The 26,510-nt window shown below is 42.4% G+C and overlaps 1 protein-coding gene and 1 pseudogene across 3 annotated transcripts in view; both read right to left on the reverse strand.

Annotated features, from left to right (window-relative positions):
* Positions 1–673: 673 nt before the first annotated feature.
* AKAP12 (A-kinase anchoring protein 12) overlaps positions 674–26,510 on the reverse strand; it is a 128,375-nt gene continuing 102,538 nt past the window's right edge. For 2 of the 3 annotated variants that reach the window (XM_054021717.1, XM_054021718.1), the window contains 2 exons: positions 12,305–18,641; positions 674–4,441 (listed from right to left, as the gene is read on the reverse strand). In XM_054021717.1, coding sequence (XP_053877692.1) covers positions 12,313–18,641 — 6,329 coding nt within the window. In that variant the 3' untranslated portion in view covers positions 674–4,441; positions 12,305–12,312. Of the gene's footprint in view, positions 4,442–12,304; positions 18,642–19,911; positions 19,949–26,510 lie in introns of those variants that run through there. The other variant, XM_054021719.1, reaches the window with a different exon arrangement.
* On the reverse strand, positions 23,852–24,011 carry LOC128835178 (U4 spliceosomal RNA; annotated as a pseudogene).

The raw sequence follows: 26,510 nt of genomic DNA on the forward strand, positions 1-26,510 counted from the left end.
GGGCCTGATGCTGCTTGCCCTACAGATGCAACTATAATTTCCTTTTGAAATCAGTGCTGCTAGGATAGGCTGAAGGAGGGTCAGGAGTCAAGTATTTTTTCCCCAACATGTTTTTTTCTATAATTTGATAGTCCCCATGTTTGGGTTTAAATCTTCTTTTATGTAATTGTTATTTATTTGTATCATCTCAAGGGAGAAGCTGAGTTACCCCTTTGCTGTTGGAAACAGTTTGAAAATTCTGATCAGAGAGCCAGTGCAGAGAGCTTTGCATATTTGCTGTGGCAATTCAATGTCAGTATTATGCTGTAATTTTAGTCACATTGATGCCTTATTTTTGCCTGACTTCAGTAGCTACACAAGGCAAGTGTACAATTCATTCCATAGCCTTTCCTGCTCATTGAATACAACCACCAAGCCTGAATTCAATCTGGAAATTGTTCTTCAAAATCCTCTGAAATAGCTTATTACATATACCCATTAATACATACACCCACACAATTGAAGCTTCAATGTAATCATAATTAATTTTTTTTATTCAGATCTAAAGCTGAATGAGATGTCAATCTACACTGTCAGTTATCAAGAAGCAAAACTCATTCTCGTGTCTGGAGATTTAATAAACAGAGAAACCATTTGCAAGAAGGAAGTCGAAACTACAAAACACGTACACATATTAGAATGAACTTGTGGTTGTACTTTATTTAGTCAGTGAAAATCTACCTTAAAAACAGAAAATAGAAAATCAACATTTTTTTAAACCCAGTACATTGGATTAGAGGAAGCTGCAAGCTTGGAGTTTAAGCACAAGCTACAGGTTGCAGCCTGAGTATTTCAGGGGCCAAAGCAATTGGCTGGAACAAAGTAGTATCTGTGTGTAGAGAGATGTTCCTTGCACCATTAGGAAGGTCTTAATGGTGCCCTATTTTATAGATGTCTGTAACAAGGAGAAACATTGGTTATACAGTTCACATTTGTTGCATTGCTTAGCTAGGCCCAGGATTAATATAAAAAACAAGCAAGATTTAAGCACTTGCTTCTCAGCTTCTACCAACAGACCATTTCCATTGTGATAAACGCTAGCTTTCTTTAAATGAGATTTAGACAAGAAATAACTTTACATATTATTAACAGCTTTGGAACTACAAAGGGTTACACAGGTCATGCTATTGTTATTTTGTTTTACCTGTTGCAGTTATTGCAATATGGCTTAACGTACATAGGTATATAATTTTGTACAAACGTAACCGATTTCACATTTGCATGGTGTTATAAAAAGCACAAATAACGCAAGCAACATAAACTCTGGGAACTGACCGCCATTGTCAGAATTACTTTTGTAATTCATGCCCAAAGATAAGGGGTAGGAAAGACCGACTGGATTGGTTGAGATCACATTTTTTAACTTTTATATATTTTTCTGTGAGTTAAGAAAAATCTTTATATTCTGCACTCATGGAAGTACTCTAGCAAGTTGCACTGGTGACAATGCAGATTGGTGTCATTTATAATTGGGCCAAAAATAAGGCCCTTCCTGCCATGTTCTTTGTAGGAGAATACTGACTTTTTAGAGAGCTAAAGGACACTGCTTTTTTCTGGGCATCCCCAGAGTTCCATCCGTTAATTATACCAACCTCTCCTTTCAATGTTATACACACACAGCGTGCATGTGCATTATGTCAGGTAAAATCAAAGTCCTCATAGCAGAGTGAAGATCCTAATTCATTTTAAGTACAGTATCAAAGTGTCTTGGAGAAACATTTATATAAAGCCTCGAGTCTCACATGCACGACTAACTTCTGTTAAAATATGAGTGAGCTGAAAGAAGGGATTCCAAGGTTCTGAGCACTAGGTTGTTCTTTAGGGTTAAGGTGTCCCAGGTTAAATGTTTTACTGCAGCAGCATCTGCCTGTAGTACAAGTTACTAGAGACCTGCTCTTAACTCAGAATAGTTTCCCAATTTTAGGATTGAAGTGATATTCAACTACAGTTAAAACCATCAAGGGAAAAAAAGACTTCTGCTAAAATTTCTCCAAGTTTTTAAAAAAAAAAACAAAAAACAAACAAAAAAAAAACATTGTTCCTGGGCTAAGCACTTTGAGTGCTGTTACAGAGAGTAGCAAGGGAATGAGGGGAGAGATGGTAAAAATGAAGAAAAGAAGAATTGTAAAACTAATTTTTTTTTTTTTAACAAAAATACATTCAACCCTCCATTTTCTCATGTACCCTAAAATGTTCAGAAGATAGCTATAAGCACTTCACATAACTGGATATTTCTGCAGAAATTACTTTGTGTTTCTAACTCTGATGACCAATATCTCCCTGCTCCAATACTTTGTGATGAGATGGTTTATGCCAAATACAGTGGGAATATGCTGATATTTGGAATTCTCATTTAGCAGTTACAGCACAAGGATCCTGTCACTTTTCGCCTCAAGACTAAGGCATGTCTACACTAGCACTTATGTCGGGAAAACTTTTGACGCTCTGGGGTGTGGAAAAACCCCCACATCCCTGAGTGACATAAGCTTCGCCGGCATAAACACTTGGGTACACAGCATTATGTCCCACTGACATAGCTACCACCACTCGTTAAGCAGGTTTTATGTCAACGGGAGAGCTCTCCCCCGTAGGCATAATGTGGCTATATGAGCAATCTTATAGCAGCACAGCTGTATTGGTAGAGCTGTGCCATTGTAAGCTTGTAAGTGCAGACATGGCCATATTTTGTTAGCAGATGCAGTGCAAGATGTGATGTTGTATACACATTTTAGGAGAAACCCATATCTGCTTGCCAGAGGTGAATTAGTTGGCTAACATACGAGTAGCAAGCTGCAAGTTGCAGAAAACCACCACCAGATGGTGCAATCACAACAGTGTAATCTGTCACATTTCTTTGCTTGCACACTGTGCAGCCCCAGAGACTGGGAGGCACCTGACGTAACAAGAACATTTGGTACACTAGAAGGAAACAGTTCATTTTAAAATAAATTACTATATAGATAGGATAATGAAGTTATTGGTCAACATCTTGCTCAACCAGAATGGTTTGAAGTTCACAAAGTGCAACGTATAACATTTATTTTAGAAACCAGATCTAAAACTACTGACTACCCACCATGCTTGCTCTGTGCCTAGAAGGTCGGGTACAGAATACTTTGAACACTTAATAATTGTTCAGTTATTTAATATTTCAAGCCTGCCCAGTTTTATGTATGCACTGATCTACACTTGTAACTTAACACCTGACAAAATTGAGAAATATTTTGATCCAGGTTTGCCAAGTCTTAATTAAAACCAACAGAGCGAAGTATAAGCAAAGATTTTATTTAAATCATTTTCAGAAATCACGATCTGCCAAATGTACATGAGCATAATGAAACACACTGTTCTGAAAAGAAGTGGGCATAAATATGGAGCGGACATAATCCAGTATCTATCAAAACATTTTTTTAAAAAGAACATGTCTCATTTCATGGCATTTGTGTGGTCCTGGAGACAGGGTAACATTAGAATGTAAAAATAATAACAGTTAATCCTTTTCTTCATAACGCTGAAATATTTTGTCTCAGAGATTTAAGCACAATAATTTCTTGAAATCACCATTTCAAGGTTGCTGAACAATTTTAAATGGATAAATTTGTAACTCTTAAGGACTTCCAGCTTCCACCAGGTGCTATCAGAAAAATCAAATTGCAATAAAGTGAACTTTAAATTTTTTCAATAAAATTACAGTGCACTTCCTATAGAGGAAGTGATGCAAAATTAACTTCTGCCTAATAATTTACATCAGTAGGTTTCCAAGTAGGAATTGTTCAATCATGAATGTTCTTTTATGGAAGCAGGAACAACAACTAGCATAATGCCTTAAATATCAGTTCTTACACCCTTCCACTAAGTGGAAAACCTGCCTAAATTTCATGAAGATAATTTGTGGCCAGCTGTAGCTCACTCACAGTGCTTCACCATGGTCACATGCACTTAGTCTCATATAATGATGCAAATGTATATCATTTTGTATTTTTAACATAAGATAGAGAACATATACATTAAAATCAGAAGTGGGTTTATGATATACATATAAATACACCAAGAATTATACTCCAGTTTTGGAAGCATGTTAGAAGGGGGAAATCTGGAACAATAGAAACTGGGCATTGCCAATAGGCTATGGAAATCATTTAAATCAAAGACATCACTTTTTTCAATCATTTCATCAAACAAAAATAAAGAAGTCTTGAAAAGAGTAGAGGGTGATGACTAAAGCTCCTGATCTTGCCTCAGGATTGTCAGCTACTCTCAAGGAATGACGTCAGATATTGATGGTCTAATCTCACAATTCAGAAATATTGGTCTACAGACCAATCAGCAGATTCCACTTTCTGCTCTTGCCTTCTTCACATTCTGGTCTCTCCAAATGTAACACACACATTTAACAGAACGGCTGAAATAAAAGAATAAAAATATTAAAGCCTTATTAATCACAAATTTCTCTCTCAAGTCATTTCTATTCTCCCTCACAATTTCCTTAAGTGGTGAGGCTGTTCTTCAGGAGTGGTGTTGAAGAGAGACCTCATCAACTCAGTTAACATCCTCCAGTTTAAAAAGAAAAAGCTAAGCTCAACACAATTGACGGTAAGGGTAAGGATGACCTGTGACCATTACCTCCCCTTAACGAGAATTCACTTGAAAAATCTTCACCTCCTAAATCAGGGGTTCTCAAACTGGGGGTTGGGACCCCTCAGGAGGTTCCAAGGTTATTACCTGGGGGGTCATGAGTGGTCAGCCTCCACCCCCAAATCCCGCTTCACCGCCAGCATTTATAATAGTGTTTTAAATTTATAAGGGGGTCGCACTCAGAAGCTTGCTGTGTGAAAGCGGTCACCAGTACAAAAGTTTGAGAACCACAGCCCTAAATCATTATCTTAGAAGTTGTTATACCAGCCAACAAGTGGCAATTGTTTAAGTGGGATTCATTCCACTTAATCAAAAGTCACTTTTCTGCTGGAACAAGGCCGTGATGAGCAACATCTTAGGATGTGGCTGGAGAGGAGGAGCCAGATGGAGAAAGCAAAAGGATTGTAGGGCAACAGCATGGGAGTTTTCCCTTTGCTCTTCCTGTGTATCTCCCAAAGTCCAAAATGAAAGGTGCCTGGACTCCTGGGGGCCTTCGGAGGTGCACAGGAGTTGGGCTCCCTTAAGCATTTTAAATGAGACAAGGTGGGTGAGGTAATATCTTTTATTGGACCAGCTTCTGTTGGTGAAAGAGGCAAGCTTTCTAGAGCTCGTACAAAGAGCTCGTCTTCAGGTCTGTGAAAGGTATTGAGCAACACAGCCAAATGCAACGTGGAACAGATTGTTTAGCATAAAATTGTTTAGCATAAGTAGTTAGCACATAATATAAGGTAGAGTGGCCCATTAAGTTCTGCAGTCATAGGACAAAATGAGGAGGGTAGTGGGTTGCAGATTGGTAAAAAGCATAAATCCGGTGTCTCTGTTCAGTCCATGATTTTTACTGACTAACAGAGTTGGGAATTTAAGCTCATCTTTTGAAAGTACTGAGAGCCTTTTTAGATTTGAGGGGGAGATATAGGAATACAGTGACAAGCCCCGTAGACCCCCATTCTGCCCTTGTTGCATGTCCCACATTCTGCTGCCTCCACAAAACCTTCACTATTCGCTCAGTTGCCCCATTTTCTCCAGTGAACACTTCCCGTACCCCACTGACAACATTTGTACCATCTTCTTCACAGCCCTCCTTGAGCTCGACGCTCTGGTCAGCCCACTCATTACAACACAACACCCTCACTACCAGGGGCAGCTCTATGGTTTTTGCCGCCCCAAGGAAGCAGTCAGGCGGCTTTTGGTGGCATGCCTGCGGGCGGTCCGCTGGCCACGCGGATTTGGCAGCATGCCTGCGGGATGTCCGCAGGTGCCGCACTTTCAGCGTCCCCACTGCCGAATTACCGCTGAAGCCGCAGGACTGGCGGACCTCCTGCAGGCATGGCACGAAAGGCAGCCTGCCGGCTGCCCTCACAACAACCAGCAGGTTGCCCCCCGCGGCTTGCCGCCTCAGGCATGCACTTGCTACACTGGTGCCTAGAGCCGCCCCTGCTCACTACATGAACACTCACACTCCCCTCCTGCAGAACTCCTAAGATTCACAGAAATGGAGCACCTAAGGGAATCCAGGGAGAGGGTAGAAGGAGACATGGAGGCACACCCTAAATAGATGTTCTAAATCTAGAATCTGACAAAAAGAAGAAGTGTTAGAAGAATTTTCAAGGGTGATGATCACTACATTTTCATTTAATTGTAATTGTTTTCAACAGCGTGTCTGATTAGCTTCAGTATAGGTAAACATTCTCTTTTCTACATTGACAAGCTACCCTAGTGATTGGTCATTTGACAGCCTATTTTAACCTCTTCTGGATTGAGATATCATTCTGACATTACTAATTTAAATATGAAGATTTAAAATTGGAATGTAGCCACTTTGTCTTGTACTCTCCATCAGAAATAGGAGATCTGAAAAATCAGTTAAACTCTTCTCTCTCTCCCCTTTTCCATTGTTTTTTAGGAAAATGGCAAAAAAAAAAAGATGAACACAATTTAGGATATCATAATTCAGTAACTATTTGTCCACCTAACTTCATATTTCAGATAAAAATCCAACTTCTTCCCCAGATATACCCAACAAATTTTCCTCTGTTAGCAGACTCATTTAAGTGGGGGAAAGACAGATAAATGGGCACAATTCCAAATTTCCCTGGAAACTCAAATGCTTACCCATGAACTAACCCATTCTAGAATCTATACCAATTTTCTGGCCATAGGCAGCTGAACTTGAACTTTCACCTTCTCCAGTTTGTTTCAGTTCTTGTTGAAAGGCAAGTCAACACACAGGTATATATTGCTGGATTATTCTAGTTAAAGATACTGTCAACATAGCTTTCAGAATTTAATCATGTTAGTTATTTTTAAATCCCACATCACAGAAGCTTAAATGACATGGCTGCACTGGTTTATTATTGTCAGGTTGTTCATAATTATCCACCAGCTGACACTGACTGGAGTTTTATATAAGAAGTGGCTGCATTTCCCTACTGTGTTTGTATAGCTTTTAGAGTTTTTCCTACACTAAAGGGACTCTTTTTCAGTACTTCATCTCTTGTCTTCATTTCCCAGCAGAATCTCCATCTCACTCAAGTGTTGTTCTCTTCAGAGCAAGAACTCTACTCTCACTTCCACAGAACTCTAATATAACAGGAAGGTGGCAGCATCACAGCCTCATTATCTCAGTTTGCTTCACAGGTTCTGTACTGGTTTTTGCGCTGCTGGTTTTCAGCCAAACAGGATGGCTGGGTACTAGTAGCAAGGTAAGCAGGATCACATTAGGAACACAAGATGAGAAGGAGGAGACTCCCAGCAAAGGATGAGTAGGTGTTTTTCCTTTCAAAAGTCCTGAAGCAGACCCATCTTCCAGTGGCCAGAAACCTACCTTCCCTCCCAGGTGTCCAACACTCAAGTGGCTACTTCTTAAACTTGAAAATTAGCCAGTTCCCAGGTTACATTCTTCTGGAAATCTAAGTTCAGATCCTAACATAAATCAGGACAGCTCTATTTGAAGTCTACAGAGTAACTGACTTACACCAGTTGATGATTTGGCCTCTAATTTTCAGAGGCAAAATGACAACGGCAATAGAAACAGTTAGAACTTATGTTTTCTGTCTCAATTAACACCAACAGTTTAGTATTGAGCTGGAGGAAAGACTGCCACTAATGAATTCTCAGCATTTCCTGCAGCAACTGGGGTTTCCTTGGAGGTCTCCCATCCAAGTACTGACTAGATACAGATCAACTTGCTTAGCTTGTAAGATGACAGTAATATAGCTGCATGTCCCATATTACCCCCAGGATTGTTGCTGGAATTCCCTCCTATTCACGGATGAGCAAAGACTAAAATGAGAAGTGGAGCAAACTCTAACTGTACTACCCAAGAAGGAGGAGGGGCTCTGTAGGAGAGAATAGCTCTCTTACTGCATTTAGAAGAGAAACAGTGCTGTGCTGCACCTGAATTTCTGATTTCCCAAGGTGTTGAGTATGCACAGCTCCAACTGGCACTCATGAGGGACAGCAGGTGAAGGATAATACAGTTGGCAAGTGGAGAATAATTACCCATGAAGTTGACTAATACAGCTGTTTTAGTAGTACCTCTGCTTTACATCTCATCCAAAAGATCTGTTGCTTCTGAATAAAAGTGGCCTCATTTGCAGAGGTGCAAGTTCTCTTGTTGACAATGGAAGCTGTGAGTACTCAACAACTTTTAAAAATAAGGCTCCTTATTTATGTTTTTAGATAGGAGCATAACAACGGCCATACTGGGTCAGACCAATGGTCCATCTAGCCCAGAGTAGCCTGTCTTCCGACAGTGGCCAACGTAAGGTGATTCAGAGGAAATGAACAGAACAGGCAAGCAATGAGAATGGGAATCCTGGACACCCCATTCATCTTAGGCATTGTCACCCTGACAGCAGGATTATCTGGCTATGTAGACTCTCTGCTCAAGCCCTACACTCCCAGCAATCTTCAAGACACCACTGACTTCCTAAGGAGACTACAATCCTTTGATGATCTTCCAGAAAACACCATCCTAGCCACTATGGATGTAGAAGCTCTCTACACCAACATTCCACACAAAGATGGACTACAAGCCATCAGGAATAGCATCCCCAATGCCATCACGGTAAACCTGGTGGCTGAACTTTGTGACTTTGTCCTCACCCACAACTATTTCAGATGTGGGGACAATTTATAACTTCAAGTCAACAGGACTGCAATGGGTACCCTCATGGCCCCTCAATATGCCAACATTTTTATGGCTGACTTAGAACAACGCTTCCTCAGCTCTCGTCCCCTTACACCCCTATTCTACTTGCGCTACACCAGGGGTTCTCAAACTGGGGTCAGAACCCCTCAGGGAGTCGCAAGGTTATTACATGGGGGTCACGAGCTGTCAACCTCCAACCCAAACCCCGCTTTGCCTCCAGCATTTAAAATGGTGTTAAATATATTTAAAAAATGTTTTTAATTTATAAGGGGGGGGGGGTCGCACTCAGAGGCTTGCTATGTGGAAGGGGTCACCAGTAAAAAAGTTTGAGAGCCACTGCGCTACACTGATGACATCATTATCTGGACCCATGGGAAGGAGGCCCTTGAGGAATTCCACCTTACCATCAACCTCAGCCTGGACCAGTCCACACAAGAGGTCCACTTCCTAGACACTACAGTGCTAATAAGCAATGGTCACATAACCACCACCGTATACCGGAAACCTACTGACCGCTATACTTACCTACATGCCTCCAGATTTCATCCAGACCACATTACATGATCCATTATCTTCAGCCAAGCTCTAAGATACAACCATATTTGCTCCGATCCCTACGACAGAGACAAACACCTACAGAATCTCTATCAAGCGTTCTTAAAACTGCAATACCCACTTGGTGAAGTGAGGAAACAGATTGACAGAGCCAGAAGGGTACCGAGAAGTTACCTACTACAAGACAGGCACAACAAAGAAAGTAACAGAACGCCACTAGCCATCACCTACAGTCCCCAACTAAAACCTCTCCAGCGCATCATCAAGGATCTACAACCTATCCTGAAGGACGATCCCTCACTCTCACAGACCTTGGGAGAAAGACCAGTCCTCACTTACAGACAGCCCCCAAACCTGAAGCAAATAGTCACCAGCAACTACACACCACACATCAAAAACACCAACCCAGGAACCAAAACCTGCTACAAACCCTGATGCCAACTCTGTCCAGATATCTATTCAAGGGACACCATCCTAGGACCTAATCACATCAGCCACACCATCTGGGGCTCGTTCACCTGCACATCTACCGATGTGATATGCCATCATGTGCCAGCAATGCCCCTCTGCCATGTACACTGGCCAAACCGGACAGTCTCTAGCAAAAGAATAAATGAACACAAATCTGACATCAGGAATCATAACATTCAAAAACCAGTAGGAGAACATTTCAATCTCTCTGGTCACTCAATAACAGACCTCAAGTGGCAATTCTTCAACAAAAAAACTTCAAAAACAGATTCCAACATGAAGCTGCAGAACTGGAATTAATATGCAAACTAGATACCATCAGATTAGGCCCAAATAAAGACTGGGAGTGGTTGGGTCATTACAAAACCTAAATGTAATTTCCCCAATACTAATTTCTCCCTACTGTTACTCCCACCTTCTTGTCAACTGTCTGTAATGGGCCACTCTCTTATACTTCAAAAGTTATTTCTCCTCCCTTGGTATCCTGCTGTTAATTGATTTATCTCATTAGACTGACTTAACACTTGGTAAAGCATCCCCATCCTTTCATGTATTTATACCTGCTCCTGTATCTTTTACTTCATACATCTGATGAAGTGGGTTCTAGCCCATGAAAGCTTATCCCCAAATAAATCTGCTAGTCTCTAAGGTGCCACAAGGACTCCTGTTTTTTTTTTTTTTGCTTATGCAGACTAACACGGCTACCATTGAAACCCATACCGTTGTTCACTCCCAGCTTCTGGCAATCAGAGACAAGGGACACCCTGACCATCTTGGCTAATAGTCATTGATGGACCTATCCTCCATGAACTAATCGAATTCTTTTTGGAACCCCGTTATAGTTTTGCCCTTCACTACATCCCCTGGCAATGAGTTCCACAGGTTGACTGTCCATTCTATGAAGAAGTATTTCCTTTTGTTTTAAACCTGCTGCCTATTAATTTCATTGGGTGACCCATTTATTTATTTATTATTATTATGTAAGGAGTAAACAATGCTTCCTTATTCACTTCCACATCATTCACAATTTTCTAGACCTCTATCATATTCCCCCCTTAGTCATCTCTTTTCCAAGCTGAAAAGGCCCAGTCTTTTTAATCTCTCCACATATGGAAGCTTGATCATTTTTGTTGCCCTTCTCTGTACCTTTTAAAATTCTAATAAACCTTTTTTGAGATGTGGTTACCACAACTGCATGCAGTATTCAAGGTGTGGGCGTACCATGGAAATATATAGTGGCACAATGATATTGTGTGTCTTATTAGCTATCCCTTTGCTAATGGTTCCTAACATTGTTAGCTTTTTTCACTGCCGCTGCACATTGAATGGATGTTTTCAGAGAACTATCCACAATAACTCCAAGATCTCTTTCTTGAGTGCTAACGGCTGATTTAGATCCCATCATTTTGTAAGTATAGTTGGGATTATGTTTTCCAATATGCATTACTTTGCATTTATCAACATTAAATTTCATCTGCCAATTGGTTGCCCAGTCACCCAAGTCTGCCCAGTCTGAGATCCTTTTGTCTGCTTTGGATTTAACGATCTTGAGTAATTTTGTACCATCTGCAAATCTTGCCACCTCATTGTTTACCCCTTTTCCCAGATCTATGAATATGTTGAACAGCACTGGATCCAGTATAGATCCCTCCATTCTGAAAACTGACCATTTATTTCTACCCTTTGTTTTCTTTTAGCTGGTTACTGATCCACGAGAGGACCTTCCCTCTTATCCCATGACTGCTTACTCTGCCTAAGAACCTTGGTGAGAGACCATGTCAAAGGCTTTCTGAAAGTCCAAGTACACTGTATCCACTAGATCACCCTTGTCCAAAGAATTCTAATAAAGATTGGGGAGATATGCTTTCCCTTTACAAAAGCAGTGTTGACCCTTCCCCGACAGATTGGGAAACACTGACATAAATGAACACAAACTTGGGGTGCTGCTTGTGTAGGGAAAGCCCGTAGCGGGCCGGTTTGTTTACTTGCCACGTCCGCAGGTCCGGCCGATCGCGGCTCCCACTGGCCGCGGTTCGCTGCTCCAGGCCAATGGGAGCTGCTGGAAGCAGCGACCAGTACATCCCTCGGCCTGTGCCGCTTCCAGCGGCTCCCATTGGCCTGGAGCAGCGAACCGCGGCCAGTGGGAGCCGCGATCGGCCGGACCTGCGGACGTGGCAAGTAAACAAACCGGCCCGGCCTGCCAGGGGCTTTTCCTACACAAGCGGCATCCCAAGTTTGGGAAACACTGATCTAAGTGTCTGGTAATTCAATATGGGTCTAGTGGTCTCAAGTTAGGCAAAATAATTTGAAAATTTGGTCCCTGGGTTGCAATCCTGAGGAGGTCTTTGATGCGTGCAAAAGGCACTACACAGTATCAAATCAGTAACAATGAAAAAATGAAAAGTTTCTGAATAATGCTACCAAGAAATAAGTAATGAAAATGCTTCTTACATTGGGCCTCAAGATTTGGTGAGCTCTGACTTTGATTGTGGACTCCCACAAGATGCATATTCTTGATTATTTACATCTTCCTCTGTGTGTCTCTTCATGTCTTCCACTGGTTGGCTATGTTTGTCTTCCTTCCTTTCTAGGTGTGTTTGCTGAACCATATATTTCTCTTGGGTGGCCACAGTCTGCCCCGCTTCTTTTTCCTTTAGCTTTGGTTGGTCTGTTCTTGTCTCTTTGGATAAGTCTTCTGAAACACTCATATCTATCGCTGATTTTTGAGCCCCTAAACTTTCACTTGAAACATCTTCAGGGACAGCTACAATCTTTCCTGAATCCTGAATTTCTCCCTCTTTTGACATATCAGAAGTTAATGGCACATCTTCTGTTTGTTCTAGAGTAGCTTGTTTCTCCGCAGACTGTGTTACAATAGTATGTTTGACTGTACTTGGTTGCTGGAACTCTCGTTCTTTACCCTCTGTTGTCTTTTCACCTTTTACAAGAAGCTGCTGATGAGCCTGTACGCTTTCCTGAACTTCAGCTGTATTTATACCGTTTTGACTTCCGTCTGTTGATTCAATCTGCTGCTTTGATTCAGATGCCATGCACACAGCAGCTGGCTCTTCTGTTCTTTCAAGTTTTTCAACGACAGTCTGAATGATCTTTAATACAATTTTTGTACTCTGAGATTCTATAGTGACAGACTGAACATCTTTTACGAATTCTACGTGGGTTAGAGATGGGCTTTTATCTTGAGAAACTATTTTTTCCCCAGCTTCTTCCCTACACTCTGGCTTCTGTTGCTCCTTCCCCTGGGTTGCATCATCCACGTAATCTTTGTGGACCAAATCAGATTGTGTACAGCTTGTTGCTTCCTCAGTCATTCCATCCACCATTGCAGCGGTCATCTCTGATACTGACAGTGTTGCAGTTTCTTCACTCCTACTGTCTGCAGCCTCAACTCCTGAATGAGCAATGGTAATATCTTGGACTAGTTCAGAAAATAGTTTTTCAGGCACTGCTGCTAAAGACTCTAAAGTTTCAGCTGAGGTTTCCATAGATGTTACAGTTTCTGCAATGATTTGTTCTTCAACTGCTGCAGCTGTTACAGGCACATATGCTTTTTGAGCCTCAGAGCTTTCAATAGTAGGAATGGGTGAGCCAGTATCTTCCAGCTGCACAGCTAAAATCTCTTGCTGCACTGGAGTTGAATAAAGTTTATCACCGCTTGCAAGTTCCAATTTTCCAGGTTCAAACAAATCTTTTTCCACTTCCGTCATCAGCTCAAACTTGGTTTCCTCTTGCTGATTGTCATTTGAACTTGTCACAGTCAATAGAAGTGTTTGTTTTGCTTCCATAGGCTCCTCTTCATCTCCCTTTCCATACACAGGCAGTTCTTTAGGATGTATGTCACTCTGTAGAGGGGCCCCATTTACAACTGCCCCCGGGTATTCTAAGTTAGATGGCGCATCTTCTACATCATTCTGCATGGGAGCCTCAGCTGCAACCGCTTCAGTGCGTTCTGATTCTAAGGTAAGCACAGCATCTTCTACCTCTCTCTTCACAGGTGCCTCAGTTACCCCACTCTGCATGGCGTCCCCAGTTACAACTGCCTCTGGACATTTTGATTCTAAGGAAAGCAGGGCATCTTCCATCTCACTCTGCATAGGGATCTCAGTTCCCTCACTCTTCATGGCGGTCTCCATTGCATTGATTTCTGTGCATTTTGATTCGAAGGTAAGCCTGGAATCGTCCACCTCATTCTGCACTGTGGCCTCCTCAGTTACCTCACTCTGCACAGTGACCTCAGCAGCAATTGCTTCTGTGCATTCCGATTCCAAGAGAAGCACGACATCTTGCACCTCAGTTTGCCTGGGAGCCTCAGTTGCAAGTGCTTCTGTGCATTCTTTTTCCACAATACGCGCAGCATCTTCCACCCCACTCTGCACAGCGGCCTCAGTCACATCACTCTGCATTGGAGCCTTAGATGAAACTGTTTCAGTGCATTCTGCTTCTAAGATAAGCACGGCATCTTCCACCTCTTTCTTCACAGGAGCCTCAGTTACCTCACTCTGCATCAACCCCTCAGTAGCAATTCCTTCCACCTCACTCTGCACGGTGGCCTCAGTCACCTCACTCTGCATGGTGGCCTCAGTCACCTCACTCTGCACGGTGGCCTCAGTGCCCTTTGATTCCAAGGTAAGCATAGCATCTTGCCCCTCACTTTGCACAGAGGCCTCAGTCACATCACTCTGCACTGGAGCTTCAGTTGCAACTGCTTCAGTGCATTCTGATTCTAAAATAAGCACGGCATCTTCCACCTCTTTCTTCTCAGGAACCTCAGTTACCCCACTCTGCCCAGGGGCCTCATCTACAAGTGCTTCTGTACATCTTGGTTCTAAGGCCTCCCTGGCATGTTCCCTTTCACTCTGCACTGGGATGTCAGTCCCCTGACTCTGTATGGGGGACTGAGCTGCAGTTGCTTCTGTACGTTTTGATTCCAAAGAGAGCATGGCATCTTCTGTCTCACTCTGCAAAGGGGCTTCTGTTACAGTTACTTTAATGCATTTTGATTCTAAGTTAGGCACCATGTCCACCACTTGCTTAAATTCCTGGGACATCTCAAGCTTTGCTTCATGTGTTTCACTTTCAGATCCATCCACTTCTGGAGCACCTTCATCTGTGATTTCACTTGGAATTATTACTTCTAAATTCACTTCGGCCTCTCCAGTTGAAATTTCTTGTTGTTTTACTACTGTAACATACTCAGCTTTCACTTCATGCTCTGCCTTGGTAGTTATTGTGACACTACTGTAACATTCCTCCTCTTTCAATTTACATTTCTCTAGAATCCTTTCTACTTCAGACGTTTCTTCATGTCTTTCTATAAATGCTTGTTCAGTTTCTTGCCATTGACTTTCATCTGCCAATCTATCCAGACTTTTAGCTTCTTCTGTGTGTTCCTTCATCACTGCACACTTTTCACTCATCTCTGACACTTCCTGTAGAACGCTTTCGTCAGCTTCATTTTTGCCTCGAACCGTTCCTGCACTTTCTATGTGTTGAATGTCAGCCTCTTCAGGTTCTTTTTTCTTTAAGGACTGTTCAACCAACTCAGTTTCTTTGCATAGGACTGTAACTTCATCTTTCATTTCAGATCCAATTTTCTGCACTGACTGAATTATGACTCCAGTCACAGTTCTTTCACTAATCATCTGTACTTCATCTGATAGCTTCACTCTTTCTACAACTTCCTCAAGAATTTCCTGTGTTTGTTTATTTAATTCTTCTAAATTTTGCTCAGTCCCTTCTATCTCCTGCACAGGTGTAACTTCTTCTGTAGTATCTGGGGATTCAGTTAACTGTGACACTGCAGAAACCATCTCAGTCGTCTCCTCTGCAAGGGACACTTCTGTTGCTTCTTCACCACAGGAAACTTCTGTTGCCTCTTCCAGTGCTGTCAATGCTTCTGAGGTTAACTCCAGCTCACTTACTATAGTATCATCACTAATGTCCTTTCTCAACTCTGGCAAAGTTTTAGAAACCACCACTGTCTTTTCTACAACAACTTCAGTTTCAAATATCTGCTCAGTTTGTTCTTCATCATCTTTTTCCTGTTCAATGGACTCTGTCACAGTAGCAGATATCCAAGATGGTGACCTTTCTTCAATACTGGTAACTGCTCTCTCCCCCTCTACAACAGTCACAGTAACTGCATGAACCAGTCCTTCATTAAATTGCTCAATAATTAAGGTATCTTCTAATTTTTCAGCTCTCTTTTCATCTAAAGTTTCTTCCCTTATTGCCTCAGTTTGTGTTGCTTGTTGGGCCTCAATTTTCTCTTGTTCAGCTGCTTCATACTCAGATAAAGGAACAACAGCTGGAACATCAGAATCTTCTTCATTGGTTTCTGTCATCTCTTCTCCAGCTTCCTCAACACAAGCTTGTTCTGGCTTCCCATCTGACTTTTTCTTCCGACGACCAGGTATTAATTTTTTAAATGAAACCCATGTTTCTTCTTTTCCAGGTTCACCATCTGAAGTAGAATGTTCTATGCTGGAAACTAACACAGATTCTTCAGTTCTCTCTTCCATTTTGGTTTTGGATTTTCTTCTTGGAGTGACTAATCTTTTAAATGATTCCCAGGTTGAAACACCCTCTCCTTCAGATGGACTTCCAGCTTGTTCTGGTGAGGAACTTCCTTGTCCTTGATCACTTTCTTGGGAACTAGTTAGGATCGTGTCTGGTGCAGTTTCTTTGCTTTGGCCAACTTCATCTATTTTTTGGCCTTCTTGAGCAAGCCTCTGTCCTACTTCCTCATCAGAAGAGGAGGATTTCCTAGCTCTTTTCTTAGAGGAACCTACACAAATTAAGGCTTCCCATGATACAGAAGTATCAACCTTTCGTTTTGGCTCTTCTGTGCTTTTTTCTAGCTTCTGCTCCTCACCATTTACTTTAGTTTCTTCCTGATTTTCAGAGACTGCACTTTCAGTAGAAGACAAGGTAGCACTCTTTGCCTTATCAATTTCCTCTTCTTTGTCACTTTCAGAAGGCCTTCTGACACGTTTCTTGGGAGTCACCATCTTTTTAAACGATGCCCAAGGAGTTACACACTCTCTTTTCCTCTCTACATCTGAAATTACTCCTTCTTCGGTTTCAGTGACCCGTGTTGCATCTATGGCTTTCTCCACAGAAGGAGGCTCTGTTGATTCTTCAGGTGAAGAGGCAGAGCTCTCTGCCTTCTGTTCTTCTGGACTTTCTGGGGAATCAGCTAAATGTTGAATTTGTTCTACTTGTTCCCCTGGCTTAGTTTCTTCTCTTTTTCCTTTATGCTTCTTTCCAGAAAGCTTCTTTAAGCCAGTTCCTGTAAAAAGTTTCTTTAAGGGGCTGCCTTGCACTTTGGCTCGCTCTTGTGATGACAACAGTTCAACCTCAGTAGTGATGCCTTCTGGAGGCTTACATGCTGCTGCATCTTCAGGGCTTGATTCTGTTTGCTTGATGTGGTCATCTACTACTATGCATACTGTTTCTTTGGCCTTTAGTTGTTCCTCAGTGGGTTGAATTCTTTGTAGCTCACCATCTCCTTCAACTGATTGTTCAGAAGCTGAGGAGAGCATTTGTTCTATCTCATTTGTTTTAACCTCTTTCGCCACTGTAGTGCTAACATGAACTTCTTCCTCTGTCTCTAACTTTTCATCAAAGATTTCAGTTGCCAGTGGAGCTTTTGGTTCAGGTTTCTCAATGTTTTCATCAAACACTTCTGTTGTCATTGGAGCTACAGGTTCAGGTTCTTCTTTAGATTTGCCTTTAGATTTTTCTAATTTTTCACCAAATATTTCCATGGTCGTGGGAGCTGGTAGTTCAGATTTCTCTTCAAAGTGTATTTCAGGTTTTGCTTCTAAGGATATTTTACATTCTTTCACTGGTTTTGGTTTTTCTTCAGGGGGTAGGTCTACTTTTTCTTCAAAGGACACTTCAGATTCCTTGTTTACACTTTCAACGGTCTCTTGTGGAAGTGGCTGTTCAGAAGGAATAATAACTTCCTCCTTCAAACTTGCTTCTACTTGGATCTCTGCCACTTCCCTTTCTTGCTCTTCCTTTTCTTTCTCAGTTTTCTCCTTCTCATGTGCTTCTACTGGGATCTCTGCCACTTCCCTTTCTCGCTCTTCCTTTTCTTTCTCAGGAGTCTGCTGCTCATCTTCTTTAGGCTTCCTAAAACTTGTCTTTTTCCTAAACCCAGCCCAACCCTGAGTAAAGAATTTTCTTAGTGGTGATGCAGTTTCATTAACTAATCCATTTGTTGGAGACTCTGGTGACTTGCTAGGTTCTTTTTTTCCTTCTGCCTCTTCATTTCCTTCAGCTTCCTCACTTGGGCTTTCTGCTACCTTTTCAGGAAGAGATTCATCTTTCCTTTCCTCTCTCTTTGGTTCTTCTTCAATCTTTTCTGCAGGATGGGTCACTTCACTTTCTGTTGCTTCCTCCACCATTTCCAGCTTGACTTCTTTATGATCTCCAGCTCCATTTGCTGCCACTTCTGCTTCCTCTTTTTTTACAGTCAGTAGCTGAACAGGTTCAGACTTTTCAGTCTTATCTTTTTTAACAGTAAACTTGAAACCAACAAATTTAAAAACCTTTTTAAATCCAACATCATTAGACTGAGATTCACTGGGCTGTTCTAGCTCTTCTACTTTTTCTTCCTCTGATGGCAACTGTTCATTAGCTTCTTGAACATCCTTCTGTCCGTCTTCCACATGATCCTTATCGGTTGATTCTGGTGGCATGGCTTCCATATTTTCAGCTAGCTCTTCTTTTACAGTCACATTCGCAGGTTCTCTTTGTCCAACTGTTAAAAAAAAAAAAGTAAAAATCAGATAGAAACAAATTAGATTTACCATCTTAATTCACTAAATTATGTATTAAAATCGCTCAAAAGATAATACATACTTCAACTTTTAATACAGATATGAATTTACATTTTAATGTGATCTTGTAAAATATAAATTCCAGTAGTATGGTGGCACCTCTGAGGTCTGCTAATTAAGGGTTTATCAGCAGTTATTATAAACCTAGTTTCCCCTCATTTGTAAGAGGTGAAGAAAATCATATCTGGATTGGTCTTGTGCTTGACAGAAGGCTCATTCAGAACATTCTAGGCTCACTCTCATTCTTTCTGGGCAAGCGAAGTTCAGGAGTTTAAAACAAGTTCAATACTCAGGTTTTGTTTGGGTAACAGCTGTTCACTTCAGTAATGCCTCTACTTAGAAGATACATATGACATTAGTATTTTTTTCTGAAGCAGATGCTCAACCTCCTTCCCAGTTAGGAGAAGAGCATAGCATCAAGAATGAAAGCACCAATCCTGCAAACTCACCCTGAGATCTTCAAATCAAACTGGGTTCTTTCCTTTTCCACACATCGCCAATATTTAAATGTTCTGACGGCTAGATCTTATCTACTCACCAGTGCAACAGCTTATCAAATCAGTGAGGTTGCAGAGGTGTAAAAGAATATAGTTTGGCTTGCAGAATCGAAGCTGGTGAAGATACATGAGAAGGCAAGAACCCAGTTTTAATCTCAGATCCTAGCAGCTTTATCTCTGCTTAACTGCTTCCTGCCCCCATTAGACAGAGGAGTGCCCCAGTGAAGGCAGAGGACATCTGATTAAAAAAAAGTACAATAGTGTGGGGAGGGAAGGAAAAGAGAACAAGTACACTCCATCTGGTCTGTATTATGCACTCGATGTAATGCATGTCCTCTGGTGCAGTGGTGCTGGTTATAGTATTGAATGGAGGATAGGGATAGCCCAGGATCTTCCTGTTCCCTACCACTCTCAGGTCCATGCGCAGGAGTGGGAGTACAAGCCCCAAGGAAGCTAGTCATTCCATCTCCCTCCCTGTGCAAGTATGGTAGAATGCAAGGGAATGCGGTGTCTTCCGCCCTCTTATTCCCCTGCACTGCCACACAAACAAATCACAATTTAGCTCTAAATAAAAATACAACTAAAATGTTTATTTTCCCCTCCACAAGAGATTTTCCAGAGCCTTATAATTAACAAAAAAAAAAAAAAAAAAGTAAGATTTTCAAACAAACATTTTAGGTTAGTTTCTACTTACAATGGACCTTTCTGCACCACATGCTGACACCTGCTTCTGTGCATGTCAGTCTCTGAGTCCCCCTTCCTGCTTTCCTACAGATCATCAAAGAGGGCAAATCTCATTACAGCTTTCCTGCTACGAGCATTTGGCCTGTAGGTGGAGACAGTTTAGTTTACGCCTTACATAGTGTACAATCAGAATTCTAATAGGCACTGTAGTCTTTCTGGATGAGCGCCAGGGTTCTTGATTTATATAGTATCAGGGGGTAGCCGTGTTAGTCTGTATCTACAAAAACAAGGAGTCTGGTGGCACCTTAAAGACTAACAGATTTATTTGGGCATAAGCTTTCGTGAGTAAAAACCTCACTTGAAGTGAGGTTTTTACTCACGAAAGCTTATGCCCAAATAAATCTGTTAGTCTTTAAGGTGCCACCAGACTCTTTGTTGTTCTTGATTTATATAGTACATTATAATTGTTTTGGCAAAATGTGCAAATGACTGTGTCCTTATTAGTGTATTGCCAGTACGGTTAGCAACAACCCAAGGGAGACAGCAGTTGTAAACTTAAATGCAGTGTATGCACTCTAATGTTTAGACCATAAGATTATAATGCTACCTAATGGCCAAATGCACTTAGCAGGAAAACTAAAATGAAACTGGGGGGAGGGGGGACTGGAATGTAAGTAACAGGAAAAGCTCAGAGACTCCAAAACACACACACAAGAAATGAATGCAGGAATGCATTGTGTTCCACTCACAACTACTGACTTATGACAGTTAAAATGATTGAATTCCATATAATCAACATAAGACCTTGTGCTGACCCTGCTGTTGCTAAATGCGAACAATACCAACTTACAGCTATTTTGCTTTGAAGAAACGCAATCGCACAGAGTAAGTTGCAAACAACAAATGTCAACCCTGGTCCTCCAATCAAATACAGACTGATAGATCCTTGCACCTATGAAGAGCAACTGGCTTCACTGGGGCAGGAGTGTCACAAAGGTTTACCCGTCTGCATCCAATTGTAGGATCGGGGTTATATTGTATAAAACTCACTCAAATAATGAATCTATGAAACTTCCAACAGTTTAACCCTGAGAGAGGGCCTTGGCGCTCATATCCAAGAAGGATCAACGAATTTTGAAGGTATTTTTAAAAAGTGAACTAGCTCAGAATATTTCATAGTAGTAGCATGTTGATATTCTTTGTATTTATTAAGGTAGTTCTGTAATAACTCTCATGAGATGAAAATGAAAATACTATGTAAGAGACAATAAGAGAAGCAAATGTGTTGTATTTATGTGAGCACACAACTATATAAAAGTTAGTCACTGGCAAAGAAAAATTAAAGCAAATACAGAAATAGTTACAAGGAATTCTATTTTTTGAAGAAGTTCATATTTTATTATCTGAATTAACTATACATTTTTGTTTTTAACTTATTTCGTGACTACAGTAGGGTTGCCAATTTTGGCTGGAAGTATTCCTGGAGGTTTCATCATGACAATCTTTAATTAAATATTAAATCTTTATTTCTGGAGACTCCAGGACAATCCTGGAGGGTTGGCACCCTAGACTACAGGGAAAAAAAACATCCAAAAACCTGGCAATTAGACCCTTATATTATCTCTGCAGTTTACTGTATACAGAAACTATAGCACTAGGCTAAAGTGAAAAATAAAAAGCACCATATGAACCCATAATCCTGGAAGAACATACTAATTAAGTCAAATATGTAAGTGTTAAATCAGAGCTAATCTGGTGGCTCAAGTATAATACTCTATTATTAGGGAGGCCCAAACTGAAGCCTGTTTGTAATGGGATTTAGGAAAGTGTCAGGGACATGAAGAAAGTTCTTAACCTTTAGAGAAGATTTACAGGTAAATTATAATTATCACTCCTAGGATAGTCATTGCTTCTAGCATTTGATTACTGGGAATTTTTCCAGCTGGAATTCTAAAACTGTTAACTGCTAGAAGTGGTAGTTATACAAATTACATTCTTTATTTTTATAGTATGTTGAGAGGGAGGTTTTATTTGCTTGTAGTCTGCCATTGTTTCCACACCCACATTCATTAATTTCTTAAAATAATGTGAAAGGAATAAAATGAAAAAGATATCTGAATGCTAAATGACAAAGTCTGACCCTGGAGAAGGTGAGCTGAGTTATCGCATCATAACTAACTACTGCAACTAAGAAAATTATTTATCTACACTGCTTGTTCTCTGAAGGTAAATTACGTCTGACTCCTGGAAACGCAAAACTTCCAGAAGTTATTTTGTGGAGATTAACTAGAAAAAATGGGCCTTGTATAGTCATTTATACTAGTGTAAAGTGGGTATAAAACAGAATCATGCTGTTTGAGTAAGTATTTTGCACGAGGGGAAATGATTATTCAAGGTGTTGGACACTAGTGTACAGCATACACAAAGAGATGCTGGCTTCAAATTTTTAAACACAATATGACTGCATTGGCATAAGTTGCAAAAACTCCACCACCCCCTAGCCCCCCAAATCCATCAAAGCCACCATAGCAACATTTAAATATCTAATAGACAGGACAGTCAGAGCACTCCCAGCTTTACTTGGAAGGGTCAAATTTGGTTTCTTGCTAGGAGATTGAGTTCAAGTGATAATGCTTTCAAGTATGCAGAGAAATCAGCCTAGTGGGGTAAGGCAGATATTCTAGGTAGGAAGCAGGCATTTCTCTTATTCAGCATGCCTTAATATGACCTTGAAGCTGTAAGCATGCCAGGGAGCAAAATGAGAGATGCAATTAGACCAATGCTTCAACTGGAGACAGGGAAGTAGTAGTGACTCTGCTCTCCTTCCCACCCACTGGGGCTGCAAGTGACTCAAAGTTTCTCTTTTCCCACCCTCAATCTCCCCTTCAGAGCTGTAACCATTCTTCCCCCCTCATTTTGCTTTATTTTCCAACTTTTAAAAACACTCTCTTTTCCAATCACCTCCTCAACTTTAAAAACTAAATTAAATTCAAATTCTGAAGATAGCTTAATTTCTCCACCTTTACAGCAAATGTCAGTTTGCTGGACTTGGTATGAGGGGTAGTTCTGGCTCGTCACTACTGTCAGAGAGAGTCAAGACGAAAACTGGTAAGTCTCATGGTTGTCCCAGATATCACTCAAGCTTGGAGATATAGCAGAAGAGCTGGGACTGCCTTGAAACCCTGGACGCATGGTCAGTAGAGTGTACCTCTTCCTGCTCCTCTCAGATATCATCCCAACAATACCTACTTCCTCTCCCCACTTCTACACAATCAGCTACATACTCCTGCTGCTGCAGTAGGGTGAAAGAAAAAAAAAAAGTGTTGGTAGACAGTTATTAGAAGTTTGACTTTTTTTGTTGTTGTCAGGGATGGCAATCCCCAAGTCAAAAGTAATTTTCTTGAGGTTAGCATGACACTGCACTGGTGTCAAATGGAATAAAAACTGGTTAGATCACTCCTGATCCAGAGGCTGTACGCTAAAGATCTGTTAGAGAAGGTTTGAAAAATTTACCAGACACCTATTACTATGAGAAAACTCTCTGTTAATCAGAGGTAGATGCTAAATTCAAGTACAATGGAAGGGAGAAGTTTCACTGCAAGATTCAGGGGCTACAGATGTGAGGCAGCCAGCCAGCACACTGCTATTGGGAAGTGAAAGGGGCTTGTATTTCTATTAGACTATTGTCCCTGAACCCTGCTAGATGGTCATCATATTTCAGATCTGCATTTGGCTAAACAAAGATCTTGTAAAATTTGAATTCACTTCTGCTTAGCTCCTGGGAAAATTTTTCTGTCCCTTCCCCTCTCTAGTCTCTCCTGGCTTGTATGAAAGCGACTGAAAGGTGGGAGAGGAGGAAGCACACCATTACTCTACTGCTGCCTTCCCTGATGTGATGATGTGGCTAAGTGAGGGGCATGCAGAAGTTACAGTGGAGTTGCCATCCTCATTTCACAACTAAACTTCCATTAAAAATAAATAAACAAAACAAGTAAGGCCTCCTTTCTCACACCCTCAACTTCCAAGAGGCAAATGGAAAAGTTTTCAATTAGCAATAATCGCGCCTCGGATTAACCTCATTGGCTACGATACTGCCACTGCTACTTAGACTAGAAGAAACAACTCTTCTCTCCCCTCCTCCCCCCCCCATTTAGAGAAAAGGCATGAAAAATCCAAGGGCAGGTCTACACTGACAACGCTGCAGCGGTGCAGCTGTGCCACTGTAGTGCTTCAGTGAAGATGCTACTATTCTCCCGTCTGCAGAGTTAGGGAGAGCCAGGGTAGGGCCCATGGTGGGCCAGGCTGGTTTGTTCACCTGCCGCATCCGCAGGTTCGGCAGATCGCGGCTCCTACTGGCCGTGGTTCGCTGTCCCAGGCCAGCGTGGGCTGTGGGAAGCGGCGGCCAGCACATCCTCGGGCCGGGCTGCTTCCCACAGCCCTCATTGGCCTGGAGTGGCAAACTGCAGCCAATGTGAGCTGCGATCGGCCGAACCTGTGGACGCTTACCCTGGTGGGCCAAAGGTTGCCGATCCCTGATCTAGAATCTTCTAACAACTGTATCATCCATAACTGTGTCAGCAGTTTTGTTTTGCATTACATTAAATGCATTTCCTGAGCAGAAAAACCTGTAGTAAAGTGATAATCAATGGCCAGTCCCTTAATGCACTTGTCTTCAATCTCCAGCCAGCCCCAGAATAAACTATTGATACATACACAGACTTTCAGAAACTACTAAATTTACACTCATCTGCAATGCAGCACCTTATCTTGCCAACTAGCTTGGTGATTCAAAGTTGTACAGCTTCCATTATATTAACTTTGGGAAGTAAAGTGACTTGATCTAGAAATTACTTAATATCCTTTATTAAGATCATGTAATTCTACCAGATTTGTCAGAATATTGTTAATTAATATTAGGTATCTTGTGTATTTAGATGAATACTTTTGGATTATAACACAAATCTGACATTGAGAGCAGAGGAGAAATTTTTTTGGGGGAGTGGGGGGAAATGTTTTCCTCCCTCCCCAACACCTTGTTTTGGGAATCCAGTGCTGGTGACAGGTGATGACTTGACATCCCTGAAAGTCCTTTATTTATTCACAGGTCAGGCACAATAAGCATGGCCAATAGCAATGCAAGCTAGCCTTGTTACTGTGCTATATAACCCACACATGCAGGAACCACTTCTCAGAGTGAGAGGTTTGTTTAGCACTTCCATCCATTAAATCCTTCATCTTTGATGTTGCCAAATAGCGCTAAATGTTACAGTGATTGTGTAGGGTTACCATCCGTCCGTATTTCCCTGGACATGTCCGGCTTTTGCGTCTCTAAATAGCCGTCCGGGAGGAATTGGTAACAAGGTTAAAATGTCCGGGGAGGTTTTCTCCCTCCCTCCCTCCCATGCAGAGTGTGCCTGCTGATTGGGCGGCTAGGCCGATTGACCCACTCCCATTGGCCTCCAGCAGCCAGAGCCCTCCCCTGCTCCCCCCTCCCTCTCTGTAGTCCTGTGTAACACACAAACCGACCCACGTGGAGCCAGAATGGTAAGAGGAGTGGGGGGGGGGGGGAGTCAGGGAGCGGGGGAGTGTTGGATGGGTCCCCAGCCTCCACCTGCCATCCCCCCTCTATGCATCCCCCCCTCCGTGGGTCCCCCCTCCCTGTCTGCCTCTCCCTTGTCTGCGTGTACTACCAGAGCCAGCAGCAACTGCTGTCTGCTGCCCCCGCCCGGGTCCTAGTGCCCCCATCCACTAATGGGAAGACAGGCTGCCCTTACCCTGCCCTTCCACCCTAGCCCTGAGCCTCTCCAACACCCCAAACCCCCCAGCCCCAGCCCTCATCCCCACACACCCTAATCCTCTGCTCCATCCGAGCCCCCTCCTGCATCATGAACCCCTCATCCCCAGACCCACAGCCCTCACCCCTGCATCCCCTCCTATCCCCAAACTCCCTCCCAATCCCCCTCCCCCTTCCCACACACCCCCTCCTGCCCTCAAACTTCCTCCCAAAGCCTGCACCCCCTCCCTTTGCACCGCCTCTCACCCCCAAACTCCATCCCAGAGCCTGCACCCCTCACCCCCTCCTGCACACCCACCCACCCCCTGCCCCAGCCCAGAGCCTGCACCCAGCATCCAAACTCTATCCCAGAACCTGCACCCCTCCTGCACCCTAATCCCCAGCCCAAGACCTGCACCCCAGACCTCCTCCCCCCACCCAACCCCCCTCCCAGAGCCTTAGGCAGGTGGGGTGGGGGGTTCTGGGCACCACCAAAATTTCTACAACCCTGCCACCCATGCGAGTGGATAAGGGTCAGGGCAGTCAGGGGACAGGTAGGGTCCTGGGGGGGGGGGGCAGTTAGGGTAGGGGGTTCTCAGCAGGGGGCAGTCAGGGGACAAGAAGCAGGGGGGGTTGGGGTTCTGAGGGGAGCAGTCAGGGGGTGGGAAGTGGGAGGGAGTGGATGGGGCGGGGCTAGGGCGCGGCTTCCCCTCCCTCCCCCCCCAGTGTCCTCTTTTTTGTTTGTGGAAATATGGTAACCCTAGATTGTGGTCATATAGAAGTCTGTTCTCTAGAAGTAAGATTGAGACCACTACACTCATTTCACATAGGCTATC

The sequence above is a fragment of the Malaclemys terrapin genome, chromosome 3, assembly GCF_027887155.1.
Source record: "Malaclemys terrapin pileata isolate rMalTer1 chromosome 3, rMalTer1.hap1, whole genome shotgun sequence".
NCBI lineage: Eukaryota > Metazoa > Chordata > Testudines > Emydidae > Malaclemys > Malaclemys terrapin.